The 18,701-nt window shown below is 45.4% G+C and overlaps 1 protein-coding gene across 7 annotated transcripts in view; it reads left to right on the top strand.

The window, feature by feature from the left end:
• The window catches only part of RFT1 (RFT1 homolog), a 60,963-nt gene continuing 45,525 nt past the window's right edge, over positions 3,264-18,701 (top strand). For all 7 annotated transcript variants that reach the window (XR_002337566.1, XR_002337567.1, XR_002337565.1 and 4 more), the window contains exons 1-5: positions 3,264-3,378; positions 8,556-8,641; positions 10,377-10,493; positions 11,922-12,111; positions 14,957-15,058. Coding sequence is in view for 1 of the 7 variants with exons in the window: in XM_021068956.1 (XP_020924615.1) it covers positions 3,316-3,378; positions 8,556-8,641; positions 10,377-10,493; positions 11,922-12,111; positions 14,957-15,058 (558 nt within the window). In the remaining 6 variants the exon portion in view is untranslated. The remainder of the gene's footprint in view (positions 3,379-8,555; positions 8,642-10,376; positions 10,494-11,921; positions 12,112-14,956; positions 15,059-18,701) is intronic.

Below are 18,701 nucleotides of genomic sequence, written 5' to 3'. Positions count from 1 at the left end.
GATGCAGGTTCGATCCATAGCCTTTCTCAGTGGGTCAGCGATCTGGCATTGCCATGAGGTGTGGTGTAGGTTGCAGATGTGGCTTGGATCCTGAGTTGCTGTGGCCGTGGTGTAGGCCAGCAACAGTAGATCTGATTCAACCCCTAGCCTGGGAACTTCCATATGCCTCAGTGCAGTGACTTAACATCTCCATGCCCCAGTCTCCTCACTTGTAATACCAACCTTATGAATTGTTGAGACGAAAAAGGGCTTAGTACGGGCATGAACGGCATTCACATGAGTGCCTGACATGGAGTCAGTGGTTGATGCTTGTTGACTCTCATCACAGTTCTTTCTTAACCACCTCTGCACCCAGCAAGACTCTCGGTACAAAGTGTCTGCTCAGTCTCACTTTGCTAAATCCTACCCTCCACAATGAGAGAAAAAAAGAGTTCCCTAGTGGGTTAAGGATCTAGCATTGTCACCGCTGTGTCTCTGGTCACTGCTATGGGATATTCGATCCCTGGACCAGGAACTGCTTCCTGTTATGGGTGTGTCAAAAAAAACCACAGGAGTTCCTGCTATGGCTCAGTGGTAACGAACCCAACTAGTACCCATGAGGATTCAGGTTCAATCCCTAGCCTCATTCAGTGGGTTAAGGGTCTGGTGTTGCCATGAGCTGTGGTGTAGGTTACAGACACGGCTCGGATCCAGTATTGTTGTGACTGTGGCGTAGATTTCAGCTGCAGCTGTGATTCGGCCCCTAGCCTGGTAACTTCCATATGCCACAGGTGGCCCTAAAAAGCAGAAAAAAAAAAAAAAAGGCAAAGAAAGAAAGAAAGCAAGCAAGCAACACCCCCAGCCCCCATGCACCAAAAAAAAAAAAAAAAAAAAAAAACCAACAGAAAAAAAACAGAAAAAGCCCTCTGACTCCCTGCCTAGGAGCCCCTTGGGGCCTGTACCATGGATCACTGGGAGATTTTGCACTTTGAGCTTAGCTTGGAGCGTTTCTCCATTGGCTTCTTTGCTCCTAGTGCAACGATCCTCTAGTCCCTCCCAGAACAGCCTACCTGGATGCCTAGGGTCAGAGTGTGTTGACATTTAGAGCTCTTGGCTGGTTGTGCTCCAAGGAGGAGCTATGGAGGAGGCAGCTGCTTGGCTGGGCATACAGGCAGCCAGAGCCTACCTCACCTGCCAGCCCTAGGTCTGTGGTGGTAGGTAAGCAGCCCAGGTCAAGACCTTAGGCAGCTCAGCCATAGGCCAAATACCTCAGCCCTCCAGCATTTTGCTCTCTTCTCCAAGTACATTCCTCTCCCAAGTGGATGCCTTCCAAAACAGTACCCCTCCCTCCTCCTTTATGAGCTTCTATTACCTTATCTGGTTTCATTCTTTCATAGCACTTATCACTGTGAAATTTTATTGTCTATTAGTTTTTTTTTTTTTCCCAGTCTCTCTTCCATTAGGATTTAAGCTTCTGAAGGAGCAGACTTTTGTCTTCTTTAATCCTTACAATTGCCGTCACAGGACAGATAATATCCCCTATTTAATGGCTGAGCATATTGAGGTCACCTGGTTAGTGAGCAACAGAATGAAGATTCAGGGCCAAGTCTGCCTGACAGTCAAGAGCTTACATTTTGAGCCTCCGCCATAAGACAGAGTTTGATTGATCTGGCAAGATGGGGCTGGGAGAGTGCATAGGCCTTAAGCTCCAGAGTCAGTTTCCAGCAGCAGCAGTAGCAGCAGTAACAGGTCAGGAAGCATTTACTGGAGTCCTAGGAACTTTCTCTGCCACTGCTACAGATGACAAAGCCAAGTGGGTTTCATTCCTGCCTTCTTAGAGCTCATGGACTGTTTAGACAGAAACATAGTTTAGTCTCTTCACTGCGAAGCAGACTATGCCAAGGGCTATAAAGGGTTACAAAGTGCTTTACAGGTGCTGTCTTAGTTTGCTTAGGCTGCTGTAATAGAATACCATAGACTAGGAGGCTGAAACAACAGGAATTTTTTTCCTGCAGTTCTGAAGGCTGGGAGGTCCAAGATAAAGTGCTGACTGATTTGGGTCTTGGTGAGAGCCCTCTTCCTGGTTTGCAGATAGCTGCCTTCTTGTTGTATCTTTACATGGAAGGGAGAGATTTCATCTCTCTCATCGCTTCTTACAAGGTCACTAATCCCATTCATTAAGGCTCCACTCTTATAACCTAATTATCTCCCAAAGGCCCCACCTCCAATTACTAACACATTGGTGGTAAATAGGGCTTCAACATATGAATTTGGAGAGGACACAAACATTCAATCCATAACAGATGCTACTGTACTCACAAAAGTCAGGACACTGGGGCCTGGGAGTGTAGACAGTGCCCTCAGGGGAAGGCACGGTGGGTATAGATGGCAGCAGAGCAAGGCGAATTAGGGTCTATTTGAGGAACCATAAGGGCTCTAAATGGCTAGAGCCTAGAATGCGTTGTAAAAGGGCAGTGAGAGCATGAAAGGTGGTTGAGAAGGTAGGTTGGGGTCAAATCACCCAAGGCCTAAAAGAGATAGATGGGACTTCCTATGGACTGCAGAGCAGATGATAGGAACATAGACCAACAGCTGATTGTGTTGGGCGCTTTTTTTGAAGCACTTTCCTATCATTCTTCTGCTTTGTCATCACAATTGGTAGCATGCAGGCAAGAGAGGCAAATTTAGGATCAGGGGCCTGGGCTCTCCTCCACCTAGGTACAAGGTGTGTATATATGAACAGGTCACATCTCCAAGTCTCACCTTATCCATCTCTGACAACAGGACCCAATTTTCAGCACTTCAGAAAGAATTACACAAAACCACACATGCGAAAATGCTGTATTTACTTTATGATCCTCAGTTCTTTCGTTGTAAAATTGCAATAATCCTGTCTAGTCTGATTCAGGGGGCTGTGGGTGCAATTTTATAAACAAAGGCCAACCAGCAAGAATCTCATTATGGATGCCAGTGAACAGTTCGCTGCTTTGGTACAGTCAGGGAAGTTAGTGTTTTCTTGGTGGGCTGGGAGCCTCAGGGAAGGGGCTTTGGCTATTTTAGCAGCATTTCTTAGTATGGTCACAGTATTTCACTTATCTTGGCACAGGGAGGTACAGGCACAAAAACCACAGGTTAGCGCAAGCACCAGAGGTGATACGGCGCAACTGCACTGACGCTTCGGAACCCGCCCACTTAAAGGGCCAAAACTTCCCGTGTCCCGCCCCCGCTGTACCCAAACCACCAATCAGCGAGCGAGCTGCTCCGTGTCGCTATCTTCTAGCGACCAAGCCCGCTGGCGGCGGCGTTTCCTGGTGACTGAGCCCCAGCGCGGAGGATATGAGCAGCCGGGAGGTCCTGGGCCAGGCGGCCCGTCTGGCCTCCTCCGGTCTGCTCCTGCAGGTACTCCGCCTGGCCGGCCCCAGCCCTTCCCGCAGCCGGGATTCAGGGAGGCGGCCCTCCGGCTCTTGAGAGCCCACGCCGGGGCAGATTCAGCCCCGACAACCTCTCCGCTACTACAGAGGGGTTCGGCGGGAGGCGGTGGCCGCTACTGCAGAGAGGGCACACCTGGGCCCAGAACTGGGAGCCTGGGTTCAGAATCCTGGCTGGGAGACTCTAAACAAGCCACTTTACTTTTGAGCATTATGTTTCCCATATAATGGGAATGGGGGAGGGTTAGATTAGGTGGCAGGGGTGTTCTAGAATCTGATACTTTTTAAGGCAATGGGTTTATTTTCTCCATGTCCCACTCTTACCCTGAAACACTTTTTCAAACTCTCTGAATCCCACTGAGTTCTGAGAGACAATATGATGTAGCTAAGAACAGGGACCTCGGCTCAAACAGGCCCGAATTGGAATCTTGGTTCTGCCTCAGTGATTGTTGCATGGCCCAGAACAAGCGACTTCACCTGCTAAGCCTCAGCTCCTCCCTCAGAAAACGGGGGTAATAATATTATCTAGCTCATAAAGTTGCTGTGAGGCTGGGTTGGGGTTATTTGGATAATTGCATTTGACACAGTAGTATGCTCAGGCACTTAGTACATGTTGGCTGCATCTTCCTTCTGGCAATGTGACCTTGGCCAAGTCACTTCCCCTCAGCCCTAATTTTCATCATCTGTTAGATATGGTACATGCCAGGTAGTCCAAATGGTATCATAGAAATTCTTTTAACCCTAAAACTAGGTTATTCTGAATCAAACTAAGGTGCAATTTCTCTGTCTCGTTCTTTTTTTTTTTTTTTTTTTTTTTTTTTCTTGTCTTTTTGCTATTTCTTGGGCCGCTCCCAACGGCATATGGAGGTTCCCAGGCTAGGGGTCAAATCAGAGCTGTAGCTGCCAGCCTACGCCAGAGCCACAGCAACGCGGGATCCGAGCCACATCTTCGACCTACACCATAGCTCACAGGCGACGCCAGATCCTTAAGCCATTGAGCAAGGCCAGGGATCGAACCCGCAACCTCATGGTTCCTAGTCAGATTTGTTAACCAATGCGCCACGATGGGAACTCCCCTCTGTCTCATTCTTGAGCCATTCAGCCTTTCTTCACAAAGGTCCTGAATCCATCCTCTCCCTTAGGCAGCATTTCACATAGAGGTTTGGAGAAAGAACCAGGCAGACTGGGACTCAAGTTTGGGCCTTGTCATTAGATGCTTGCCCTTGGGGAAAATCTCTTGACTTCTGCAATCATCAGATTCCTCATCTTAAATGAGAACGGTAATGCAACCTCATAATGTCATTAGATTAGATGAAATACATAAGTGCCTGGCACATTATAAGTACTTAATAAATGTTACCTATTTTTATTATGGTAGTAGGAATTTTTTAAGTGGTCATTGTAAGGATGAAATAAGACAATCTATGTAAGCCATGTTAAAGAATTCCTTGCACAAGATATGTACTTAACATTAGCTATTCATCTAACCTTAAATTAGGTGAACCTTAAGTTACCTAGTTGTGGTTTTTTCTATTTCATGACATAAATAATTGTTTGAATTCAGTGCTTTATTCACAATGTTGATTGTTAAACTTTTGATGATACCTTACTATTAAGATTGGCTTCATAAGAAAAAAATAAGTCACAGCAGAAAACACCCTAGACTAGGAGGCAGGTGGCCTTACCCATAGGTCATGCTGGGTCATTTGCTTTCTTTGTGGGGAAATCACTTGGCACTGAGTCTCACTTGCTTCCTCTGCATTTATCAGTTGCTTTTTTTTTTCTTTCTTTTTTTTGTTTTTTTTTTGCCTTTTCTAGAGCTGCTCCTGAGGCATATGGAGGTTCCCAGGCTAGGGGTCGAATTGGAGCTGTTGCTGCCAGCCTTCACCACAGCCACAGCAACTCAGGATCTGAGTCGAGCTGCGTCTGTGACCTACACCACAGCTCACGGCAATGCCAGATCCTTAACCCACTGAGCAAGGCCCGGGATAGAACCCGAAACCTCGTAGTTCCTAGTCGGATTCGTTTCCTCTGCAACACGATGGGAACTCCCACAATAACTTTAATGTTAACATAAATCTGGAGTTCCCGCTGTGGCACAGTAGGATCCGTGCCGGTAAGCAGGTTCAGTCCCTGGCCCAGCAAAGTCAGTTAAGGATCTGGCATTGTTGCACCTGAGGCATAGGTGGTAACTGTGGCTCAGATCAGATCCCTGGCCCAGGAACTCCATATGCCACAGGGCTGCACCCCCCCCCCCAAAATAAATTTAACATAAATATGTGTATGTGGTTTTTTAAAAATAGCCTAATCTTTAGATTTCTTGGAGTGTTTTGTTGTTGTTGTTTTGTCTTTTGTCTTTTTTAGGGCCACACTCACGGCATGTGGAGGTTCTCAGGCTAGAGGTCTAATTGGAGCTGTAGCTGCCGGCCAGTGCCACAGCCACAGCAACGCCAGATCCGAGCCGCATCTGTGACCTATACCACTGCTCAGGGCAACATCAGATCCTTAACCCACTGAGCGAGGCCAGGGATCGAACCCGCCATCTCATGGTTCCTACTCAGATTCGTTTCTGCTACGTCCACAATAGGAACTCCTCTTGAAGTGTTTTAATTCAGTCTTGTATGCTTTCTCAAATTACAGTGCAGGAGTTCCTGTTGTGGTGCAGTGGGTTAAGAATCTAGAGGCGAAGTTTCAATCCCTGCCCAGCACAGTGGATTAAAGGATCCAATGTTGCCAAGCCATGTGGCAGTTGCAGCGTAGGTTGCATCTGTGTCTGGGGTTCAATCCTTGGCCTAGGGAATGTCCATATGCTGCGGGTGCAGCCATAAAAAAAAAAAGAAAATTACAATGCAGATACTTTTCATAGTTTTGCAGTTACATTGTGTTCTGCAAGAATTTGAGAGCTTATTCTCTCTTATTCTTATTAACTCTAAGTCAGCCATAGTGAAAGTATTAATGCCTTTCATTTGTATGCATTTTTCAAAAGTGCTTTTACTTCTAAAATGTTGTTTGATCCTTGTTATTAACTTTGAGATAGGTAGCCTCACTTAACTGGGATTAAAACTGAGCTTACAAAAATTAGAAGATGATGGGTTCAGCTAAACTGTGAGTTGAGACTCTCAGCTGAGTGTTTTTTCCATGAAGAGCTGCATGTTGGTTTCTGATCTCTAACATTGAATACAGAATTTGGTGTGTATGCATGTGCCTGCGCATTTCTAAGGAGAGGCCACAGACTTGCAAAAGGTTGCCTTTGACTTTGTAAATGTTAACATTGTGATACCTTGGCTTTGGAGACCTTTCTGCTCTGTGACGCTTCAGGGTCAGTGCTGGCTTCAGTCTCTCCTTTTGGTCATCCTTTCTCTGGAGATTGGCCTCCTTTGATTGAACCTTCCAGATGGCAGCTGTTCACGTGCAACTCTGAGAGTGCTTGACACAGAAGTGATTTGTTATTTGCTCTGAAGTGCCCGTGATTTACAGCTGTGGTGATGCCAGATTGCAGAGGGGGAGTTATTTAGTGAGTGAGGTTTGTTGCTCCCCAGCCATTATCCCCATTTGGCAACCTCATTTAATTGCAACCTGTTTTTGTCTGTCTCATGGGAAGACTTCTTTGCTTGGGTGGTTTTCTTTCTTTTCTTTTTCTTTTTCTTAAGGCCTAAACCCGAGGCATATGGAGGTTCCCAGGCTAGGGGTCAAATCAGAGGTGTAGCCACCGGCCTATGCCAGAGCCACAGCAACACGGGATCCGAGCCATGTCTTCAACCTACATCACAGCTCATGGCAACTCCGGATCCTTAACCCACCAATTAAGGCCAGGGATCGAACCTATGTCCTCATGGATACTAGTCAGATTTGTTTCCGATGAGCCACAATGGGAACTCTCCTCAGGTGGTTTTCTTGAATCAACAGGCTTGAAAGTCTCAGGATACATCCTTTTCAAATGACGTTAGTTGGATAGCTATTTGGATAGCTGGATTGCTGTCTTCCTTTCCTCCCTAGTTTATATTATATTATTGGAGTTGTTGTTTAAAAGGTGTTTCAGCTCCTCTCTGGAAAGTGGCAGATATTCAGTAAATAAACACTGCCTTTTCTGTTTTCTTTTTTTTTTTTTTTGTCTTTTTGCCTTTTCTAGGGATGCTCCTGCGAGGCATGTGGAGGTTCCCAGGCTAGGGGTCTAATCTGAGCTGTAGCCACCGGCCTACACCAGAGCCACAGCAATTCGGGATCCGAGCCGTGTCTGCAACCTACACCACAGCTCACGGCAACGCTGGATCCTTAACCCACTGAGCAAGGCCAGGGATCGAACCGTCAACCTCATGGTTCCTAGTCGGATTCGTTAACCACTGCGCCACGACGGGAACTCCCCTTTTCTGTTTTCTAATTGAGAAAACCAAAGTTCAAAGAGATTAAATGTCATTGTTGGATCCTTAGATATTTAGACCTTGTGATTCCTGGTAAGTCTGTTCTATTCCTCACGTTCCCACTTGTCAAGTGTGTACTATTTCTAAACAGGCTGGAGGGAGGGCCAGTGTCCGGCCCTAACTAGAATTCCCTTTTTGACTCCTGGTGTGTCTGCCTTTGCACCAAAGAAATTCAGTGAATCTGCTGGGGCCCCGTCTTCTCATCAGTAAATTAGGGAAATCTCTAAGTGCCTTCTTGGGTTCTTTGAGTATTGCTCAAGAGTGCCAAAAGACTGTAAGGAACCAGTGCTGTCAGGTTGAGCATTTAGAGAGAATCTCTCTGGCAAAGCTGCTGTATGTCGTTACATTAAGAAGAACAATCAGAGTTCCCGTCATGGTGCAGTGGAAACGAATCCAACTAGGAACCATGAGTTTGTGGGTTCGATCCCTGGCCTTGCTCAGTGGGTTAAGGATCCAATGTTACCATGAGTTTCCAATGTTGCCATGAGCTGTGGTGTAGGTCGCAGATGTGGCTCAAATCTGGCGTTGCTGCAGCGTAGGCCAGCGGCAACAGCTCGGATTAGACCCCTAGCCTGGGAACCTCCATGTGCCACGAGTGTGGCCCTAAAAGGACAGAAAAGAGAAAAAAAAAAAAAAAAAAAAAAGAAGAGCAGCCACCTTGTGTTCTTTTCAACAAAGTAAACCTTCCCAAAATAGTTTATCCTTATGTATTTGTCTTCTTTTTCTGTAGGTGTTGTTTCGAGTGATCACCTTTGTCTTGAATGCATTTATTCTTCGCTTCCTATCCAAGGAAATCGTTGGCGTAGTGAATGTCAGGTAAGAAGGGGTGTACCCTGGCATTGTCTGCAACTCACATCCCCAGTTGTGTTTTCTTCAAACTCTGTACCTCTCTGTCACCCTCAGATTTTAGAAGCACAGACCTTTACCAGAAGCAGAGTGTTTCAGCAGTGGGCTGAAGAGGAGCGTGCTGGGATGGGGGGATGAGCAGGCGATGCTGCATTTAATGGACCCATGGAGTGTTTTCCATTAGTGACCCCCAAGTGCACATTTCTCTACCAGCCGTTCTGGTGTGCCTGCTCTTAGAACCCAGGAGAGGAGTGGGAGTAATTCACTGCAAACACCAACTCTCAGGTATAATCCTGTGTTCTTGTCCTGCTGACAACAGAGGAGGCAGGAATTCTGCAGATCGTGAGGATGTGCTTCATAATTGCAGGGCTGGAACAGCCCCCTTCCCTCTCTCCTGGGTGAATATTATAATTGGAAAGTGTTAGTGGGGTGAGGGCTTGAGTCCTTTTCGTGAGTTCCTTGGAGGCTTTTAGAAAGCTGACTTGCTTTGTTTTTTAGACTCAGTTTGTTTCTTTTACTCTCCTTCTCTCTGTTCAGGGACACCCACACATATTCTGTCTTCACAAATGACACAAAAGTATATGAAGTGATGTGAGAGCTCAGTATAGCTCAGCCTCTCAGGTGTGTCTTCCTGTCCTGGTAAACAAGACAGTATGTTCCCAACAGCATTTCACATCTAATATTTACTGAGCGTATGCTCTTGGCTCTTTTCTTGGAGCTTAGTGCAGATTCTCCAACTTTGATAGACAAAGAAATCATCTGGTGAGCTTTGCCCTGAGTAGGGCTGAGGAGGTGCCTAGGGATCTACAGTTTTTCAAGGTAATTTTTGACTAGTTTTTCAAGGTAATTTTGATGTAGGGATTACATGTAAAGAAATACTGTTATAAAAGCAGGAAGGAAGAGGGCCAAGTCCTTTTAGACACTCAGACTTTAAAGCAGTTTGGGCCTCTCTCTAGCTGGCCTCCCCCAGGTGGGCAGATGCCTGCATTGACAGCCCTTATCTGGCCTGATTACCTGCTTAAGGTATGATCATCTCCTCATTTGAAGAGAAGCACTGGGTGCCAGGATGGTCCTTGGACAAGCTCAGATACCTTAGCCCTGGGCCATCCTCATTCTGGCTTCCTCTAGGCCACTGCCTGCTGAGGAGGGGAAACTAGCTACTCTTTGCCAAGGTTCAGGAGGGCCCACCCGGGTGCTGCCCACCTAGCAGGAACGCAAGCAAGCCTTGCCCACCTGGGTTCCTGCAGCCTCATTGCCTGTACTGAGATTCTCCACACAGCAGAGCCTCAGCTTCTTCCACGGGGGCCTTTGGGTAACCACTCTCAGGGTTCCCAAGAGGCCCCCTTGCTGTGTGGGGTCATATCTTGTCCTTTTTCCTCCTTGGTATTAGAGCCACACCTCTGCCTGTGGCCACACAGGCTGCAGACTTGAGCAGGGAGCGGGGGCGGGGGGAGCTGCTGTCACCATGGCAGTTTCTGTCCTACGCATAACTCTGTGGGCACACACTCTTTTGTTTGATTCCTGACTCTTATTGTGTGGATCATGTTAGTTGGGGAGGGGACACCTGTAGGAAACCATCCCCTCCCACCCCATCACCATCAGTGATTTGTGACCAAGACTTTTTCTCCTCCCGGTTGCTGGCAAAATCCCAGAAGTTGTTTCTGTGAAAAAACTAGATGTAGTGATTTCTGCTTCTCCTTCGCAGGCTAACACTGCTTTACTCGACCACCATCTTCCTGGCCAGAGAGGCTTTCCGCAGAGCATGTCTGAGTGGAGGTACCCAGCGGCACTGGAGCCAGACCCTCAATCTCTTGTGGTTAACGTGAGTTGTGCTTTGGCCAGAGACAGTTGCACGGAGGCAGGTGTCATAAGGGTGATAAGTTAAATAGCAGTGCTTGCCTAAAGCTGAATAGTCTCCAGCTTGGGTTTTGCAAGTGAGCTTCTGAGCCCTTGGAAGGAAGGGGAGAGTGTGTGTATAAAGGAGCTTCTTGGCTGTTTTCTCTCTGGGTGGCCAAGGGCCGAGAGAAGGCTCCGGGTAAGGGTTTCTGTGCCCAATTTCTAGCCCCATTTCCACCCTCTTTGGAGGTTGTTTCTACTGTTTTCATCCCCACTGGGCCTGTACCATCTTTTTTGGTCCTAATCTTTTTGTGCTTATGGTGTTTTCTGTGCTTTTAGCAGCTACTTATTATTTTTGAAAGCCTTTAAAGGTTTTCTTTATATCGTTCTTCAATTTTGTTATATTGATTTCATTTCTGAGCCTTTTAGAATATTCTTGAAGACCAAGTACCTCAGCTAAAAATTGTAATAGCTTTTCTGCACTTATATCCCTGCCAGGAGGGCTGCTAGTTAAAATGGTTTCCCAGTCCTGCCCTTGCATAACTCCTTATTACCTCGTGGAAATGACTGTCCTAAGGGCTGGTAGGTGTTATTTTATTAGAAAAATGACTGTTAACCTCCCAGTCATGCTTAAGGGCTTTCTGGTCACACACAAAGGGATACTGTGCACTGGACAGTCGGTTATTTGAGGTATAAGAACCACCTGTAAACTGTCCTTCAGTCATTCTGAGTGCAAATAGCAGGCATTCTCTGGGAGTTTTACTCACGAGTCAGAGTCACGCAATGGATAGGGGTGCAGCTTTGGAGGTAGATCGGGATCGGGTCCTGTTTCCACCCTTGACCAGCATGACCTTGGCCAAATTGCCCGATGGCTGTTAGCCTTAGTTTCCTCATCTTTTTAAAAATCATTTAATTTGATTTAATTAATTTATTTATTTGGGTTTTTTTGTTTGTTTGTTTTTTAGGGCTGTGCCCACAGCATATGGAAGTTCCCAGGCTAGGAGTCCAATCAAAGCCTTAGCTGCCGGCCTACACCACAGCCACAGCAATGCAGGATCTGAGCCGTGTCTGCAACCTACCCCACAGCTCACAGCAACGCCGGATCCTTAACCCACTGAGCAAGGCCAGGGATCAAACCTGCAACCTCATGGTTCCTGGTTGGATTCATATCCACTGCACCACAACGGGAACTCCTTGTCTTTTAAATGGGGATAATGACAAAGGATCATTGAGAGGAGTCAGTGAAATAAAGGGGGTGAATCATAGTGCCTGGCATGTGGAAAGTGCTTTAATAAGTGGCAGCTATTTTTATTATGACTGTATTTCTTTTCTGTCCAGTGTTACTATTTTAATATATATTTATTTTAATTTTTATATTTAGCATATTATGAAACATTTTTTTTCCCTTTTCTAGAGTCCCTTTGGGTGTGTTTTGGTCCTTGTTCCTGGGCTGGGTCTGGTTGCAGTTGCTCGAAGTGCCTGATCCTAATGTTGTCCCCCATTATGGAACTGGAGTGGCGGCGTTTGGTCTCTCAGCAGTGGTGGAACTTCTGGGAGAGCCCCTCTGGGTCTTGGCACAAGCACATATGTTTGTCAGGCTCAAGGTCAGTATGCCTTCTGCTGTGAATGAGAAACACAAAGACTAAGAGAAAGAGTATGGTTTTGTTTTTTGTTTTGTTTGTTTATTTATTTTTGCTTTTTAGGGCCACACCTGCAGCACATGGAAATTCCCAGACTAGGGGTTGAATCGGTGCTACAGCTGCCAGCCTATACCACAGCCACAGCAACTCAGAATCTGAGCCATGTCTACGACCTACACCACAGCTCACAGCAACGCCAGATCCTTAACCCACTGAGCAAGGCCAGGGATCGAACCCTCATCCTCATGGCTACTAGTCGGATTTGGATATGTTTCTGCTGCGCCAAAACAGGAACTCCCAGAAAGAGTTTTTTTAAAAAAATGCTTTTGTGGGAGACAATGGTCTTTTCAGATTTGTATCTGAAAGGATACTTGGAAAAAGGTAACATGATCTGTTCAGTTTATTAACTTGGAATTTGTCAGATGAACTTGGTTGAAGTTTACCTCTATTATACTATTAGTGAAGAATGGGTTTGCTCATAGGGAAGTTATTAGTTTTTTTGGGTTTTTTCCCTTTTGGCCACATCTGTGGCATATGGAAGTTCCCGGGCCAAGGATCAAACCTGTGCCACAGCAGTGATGAAGCCACAGCAGTGATAACGCTGGACCCTTAACCCACTGAGCCTCCAGGTAGCTTAGGGAGGTTATTAGTTTAAATAAGAATATAGGAGGACTATAAATGTTTTTCAGATTTTTCTAGTGCTTCTATTTAGTTGTATACTAATACTAACTTTTCATCTTTGTTTTTGCCTTTACATTTTAATTTCCAATATATGAAAGTTATACATCCTTATTCTCTTATTAGTTATTAAATTTTAGGTTTCACATTTCATTTTTCTTATTATATATCTGGTAAACCCAAGGCATCAGTTGTAAGAGGCCTTTGGATAATACTTGGTACTATTTACTAAGTTAATGAACCATCTTCAAATCTTTTAAACTACATGTACATATGTAAATGTAATGTAACTCATTTCCTTTAAAAGTATTTTTGATGGGAGTTCCTGTCGTGACTCAGTGGTTAACGAATCTGACTAGGAACCGTCAGGTTGCGGGTTCGATCCCTGGCCTCGCTCAGTGGGTCAAGGATCCGGCGTTGCCATGAGCTGTAGTGTAGGTCGAAGATGCAGCTCAGATCCTACGTTGCAGTGGCTGTGGCTTAGGCCGGCAGCTACAGCTCCGATTAGACCCCTAGCCTTGGAACTTCCATATGCTGCGGGTGTGGCCCTAGGAAAAAAAAAAAAAAAAAACAAGTATTTTTGGTGCCTGAATTAACAAAAACCATTCCTGAATACTATAGAGTTATCTTGTGTCTCCAACAGTTTAAGGATCTGGTGTCACTGCAATGGTATGGGTTGCTGCTCTGGTGACGGGTTTTATCCCTGGCCTGAGAACCTCCACATGCCAAGGGTATGGCCAAAAAATAAATAAATTAAAAAAAATTAAAAATAATTCCTGAATACTAAATAATCCTAGAAAATCTAATAAATTTAATTACAAATAAAGCAAAGCTTAAGATCTCTTGATCCTTTCAATATGGTAACTCAACCTAGTAATACAGTAAGACGCCATTCTTTTTTTTTTGGCTTTTTAGGGCCAAATCTGCAGCATATTGAAGTTCCTAGGCTAGGAGTCAAATTGGAGTTACAGCTGCCACAAGCCTACACCACAGCTCACAAAAAAGGCGGATCTTTAACACACTGAGTGAGCCCAGGAATCAAATCCTCATCTTTGTGCGTACTAGTCAGGTTCATTACCGCTGAGCCACGATGGGAACTCCCAAGACTCCATTCTTGAATCAGAAGTCTCAATTAACTCTTTAATTATACTTTTTTTTTGGCTATGCTCATGGCATGTGGAAGTTCCCAAGCCAGGGATCAAACTCTGCAGCAGCCCAAGCTGCACCATAAGGGAACTCTATATTAACTTTTCACCTTTTTTTTTTTTTTTTTTGTCTTTTTATGGCCGTACCTGCAGCATATGGAGGTTCCCGGGCTAGGGGTTGAATCAGAGCTACAGCTGCTAGCCTGCACCACAGCCACATCAAGTGGGGATCCAAGTCACATCTGTGACCTACACCACAGCTCACGGCAACACCAGATCCAAGCCATGTCTTTATCCTACACCACAGCTCACAGCAATGCCGGATCCTTAACCCATTGAGTGAGGCCAGGGATTGAACCTGGGTCCTCATGGATACGAGTCAGATTTGTTTCTGCTGAGCCACGACGGGAACTCCTAATAATTTTTTTTTTGGTCTTTTTGTCTTTTTTGTTGTTGTTGTTGTTGCTATTTCTTGGGCCGCTCCCGCGGCATATGGAGGTTCCCAGGCTAGGGGTCCAATCGGAGCTGTAGCCACCGGCCTACGCCAGAGCCACAGCAACGCGGGATCCGAGCCGCGTCTGCAACCTACACCACAGCTCACGGCAACGCCGGATCGTTAACCCACTGAGCAAGGGCAGGGACCGAACCCGCAACCTCATGGTTCCTAGTCGGATTCGTTAACCACTGCGCCACGACGGGAACTCCAACTCCTAATAATTTTTTTTTTAACTCTAGACAAGTCTTTATTTATTTATTTTTAGGGCCACACCTGCAGCATACAGAGGTTCTCAGGCTAGGGGTCAAATCAGAGCTGTAGCTGCTGCCTACACCACAGCTCATGGCAATACCGGATCCTTAACCCACTGAGCAAGGCCAGGGATGGAACCTGTGTCCTCATGAATGCTAGTCAGATTTGTTTCCGCTGAGCCATAGCAGGAGCTCCCTAATAATGTTTTTAAAGTACACCTTTTACCTTGGGTTTACAGGTGATTGCTGAGAGCCTGTCAGTAATCCTCAAGAGCATCCTGACAGCTCTTCTCGTGCTGTGGTTGCCTCACTGGGGACTGTATATTTTCTCTTTGGCCCAGGTAAGAGTTATGGCTTTTAACTTTTGTGTAATCTGTGTTTCTTTGTCTGTTTTTTTTTGGTTTTTTTTGTTTTGTTTTGTTTTGTTTTTGTCTTTTGTCTTTTTTTTTGTTGTTGTTGTTGTCATTGTTGTTGTTGTTGCTATTTCTTGGGCCGCTCCTGCGGCATATGGAGGTTCCCAGGCTAGGGGTCGAATCTGAGCTGTAGCCACCGGCCTACGCCAGAGCCACAGCAACGCGGGATCCGAGCTGCATCTGCAACCTACACCACAGCTCACGGCAACGCCGGATCGTTAACCCACTGAGCAAGGGCAGGGACCAAACCCGCAACCTCATGGTTCCTAGTCGGATTCGTTAACCACTGCGCCACGACGGGAACTCCTCTTTGTCTGTTTTTTACTTCTTGTTCCTGTTATTATGCCATTTACACCTGCGCTATTCATGCATGTGGAGAAGCCTGGAAGCTGTAGAAAAATGGTCTTGGCACTGCTTCATCTCTGGCTGCCATGTCTATTCTGCTGATACACTGAGACCACTGGGGACCTGGTGACCTGTCTCTGGGGACCTGGTGAGGGCCACATCCTGGCTTCGTTGTCAAACATAAAGACTCCCTTAAACATTCTATGGGCAAGCCCATATCAAACTAATCTTTGTCTGACAGTCTTTTGGAGGAGGGAAAAAGCAGTAAGGGGCTGGGGTGGGAATCAAATTGCCTATGTGTTATTTTCCCTGGGTTTCAATCAGTTGTTTTCAGAATAACAGGAAGCTCTGCCAAGCCTGCTTTAAACTTACACTGTAATCTCCCATAATTCAGAGGGCGTGAATCAAGTCATAGGAGGTATATTTTCAGTTTTAGCAGTTTTGGCTTCAATTCCATCTCATCATTTTCTAGTTCTACTTCATATTTCTTTTTTTTTTTTTTTTTTTTTTTTTTGTCTTTTGTCTTTTGTTGTTGTTGTTGTTGCTATTTCTTGGGCCGCTCCTGCGGCATATGGAGGTTCCCAGGCTAGGGGTCCAATCGGAGCTGTAGCCACCGGCCTACGCCAGAGCCACAGCAACGCGGGATCCGAGCCGCGTCTGCAACCTATACCACAGCTCACGGCAACGCCGGATCGTTAACCCACTGAGCAAGGGCAGGGACTGAACCCGCAACCTCATGGTTCCTAGTCGGATTCGTTAACCACTGCGCCACGACGGGAACTCCTACTTCATATTTCTGATTCTATTAAAAACATAACAAGAGTACAAGTGCTAATTTTAAAAAATGAAACCTAAAATCAGATAGTTATCAGACCATCTTATAGCACAAAGTAGTTTGTAATTTTTCTTAATGTATTTTAAGACACGTTAGAATTTTTAATAATGATTTATGTAAAATTGTTTCCCATTTCCTAGGTAAAAATTGCAAATATTTCTGTGAGACACAGAAGAGCAAGATTTAGATATTAAAAATGAGAATTGCTTCCCAAAAGTAGCCACTTCGTATTTTAAGGACATGATAAGAGTTAACCTTAAGCTTTTTCTTAGGCATATTTTTGTTTTTTTAGGGTCAGAATTTTGGGAAAAGAAATATTTCATTAAACCATTTTGAAAATGATAATTTCTTCCTAAAAAGTAGCTTGCAACAATTGCATATCTTATATAAGTTATGTGTGATTATTTTTGCCACTTTTTTTTTTTGGCTGTGCCCCTAGCACACAGAAGTTCCTGGGCCAGGGGAGTTCCCGTCGTGGCGCAGTGGTTAACGAATCCGACTAGGAACCATGAGGTTGCGGGTTTGGTCCCTGCCCTTGCTCAGTGGGTTAACGATCCGGCGTTGCCGTGAGCTGTGGTGTAGGTTGCAGATGCAGCTCGGATCCCGCGTTGCTGTGGCTCTGGTGTAGGCCGGTGGCTACAGCTCCGATTCAACCCCTAGCCTGGGAACCTCCATATGCCGCGGGAGCAACAACAACAACAACAAAAAAAGACAAAAATACAAAAAAAAAAAAAAAAAAAAAAAAAAAAAAGAAGTTCCTGGGCCAGAAGGAACCTGTACCACAGCAATGACAATGCTGGCTGCTTAACTGGCTGAGCCACCAGGGAGCTCCTGCCACATTTTATTAGATCTAGAACTACAGTTCTCAGCATTCATCATGTGGAGGTTCCCAGGCTAGGAGTCAAATTGGAGCTGTAACTGCCAGCCTACCCACAGCCACAGCCACAGCCACACAAGATCTGAGCACCATCTGTGACCTACACCACAGCTTACAGTAACGCCAGATCCTTAACCCACTGAGCAAGGCCAAGGATCAAACCTGCGTCCTCATGAATGCTAGTCAGATTCGTTTCCAATGAGCCACAACGGGAACTCCTCATCATTGTTTTTGCTTGTTTGTTTAACTTTTTTTTTTTTTTTTTGTCTTTATAGCTATTTCTTGGGCCGCTCCCGCGGCATATGGAGGTTCCCAGGCTAGGGTCTAATCGGAGCTATAGCCACCGGCCTAAGCCAGAGCCACAGCAACGCGGGATCCGAGCTGCATCTGCAACCTACACCACAGCTTATGGCAACGCCGGATCGTTAACCCACTGAGCAAGGGCAGGGACCGAAGAACCCGCAACCTCATGGTTCCTAGTCGGATTCGTTAACCACTGCGCCACGACGGGAACTCCTCATCATTGTTTTTGATGCACTCTCCCTAATAGGCTAGGAGGGCCATGAATGTGCATAGTTATTGGTTGATTCTTCTTGGAAAAGGTACTTACATATGACTTTCTGATTGTCATAGCTCCCACCCAGAATACATCATAAATCATATGTAAGCTAGGCCAGTTCTGAGTTTATTTGCATCCTTATCATAAGGCTTCTGAGAGGTCTTCTCTGGTACAGTCTCTGTCAGTATCTGTGGGGACACATCTAAGAGCCAACAGCACCTTATATCAGCAGTGAGCCCCGCCTACGGCCCTGGAATTCCTTTTGTCCAACCCACCTCTAGTGCCCCTTCACCCTAAGGCATCATAGTGCAAATAAAAGAGTCATTCTAGAATGTATAAAGAACTCTCACAACAGTGAAGAGACAAACCATCCAAAGAGTGGGTCAAAGACTTGAATAGCCATTTCTCCAAAGAAAATACACAAGTAAATGTCCAATAAGTACATGAAAAGATGCTCAACATCATTAGTCATTAGGCAAATGTAAATCAAATCCGTAATGAGATACCACTTTACACCCATTAGGATGGTAATTATTAATAAGATAGAAAATAACAAGTGTTGGTGAAGAAATGGAGAAATTGGCACACTCTTACATTGCTGGTAGGAATATGATATGGTGCAGCTACAATGCAAAACAATTTGGCAGTTCCTCAAAAAGTTAAATGTAGAATCGCCGTATGATCCAGTAATTCCACTCCTAGGTACACACTCAAAAGAGTGGAAGGCTGGTTTTCAAACAAAAATTGAATTTCAAACAAAAACATGAGTTTTCATAGTAACACTAGTCACAAGAGTCAAAAGGGGGAAACAACCCAGATATTCACCAATTGATGAATGGATAAACAAAATGTGGTATATCTATACAATAGAATATTATTAAGCCATAAAGACGAAATACTGATACATGCTACAACATGCATGAACCTTGAAAACATTGTACTAAGTGAAAGAAGC

This window comes from Sus scrofa, chromosome 13 (genome assembly GCF_000003025.6).
Source record: "Sus scrofa isolate TJ Tabasco breed Duroc chromosome 13, Sscrofa11.1, whole genome shotgun sequence".
Taxonomy (NCBI): Eukaryota; Metazoa; Chordata; class Mammalia; order Artiodactyla; family Suidae; genus Sus; species Sus scrofa.
Note: the sequence above shows the minus strand (reverse complement) of the source record. Positions and strands in the feature narration are given on the sequence as shown.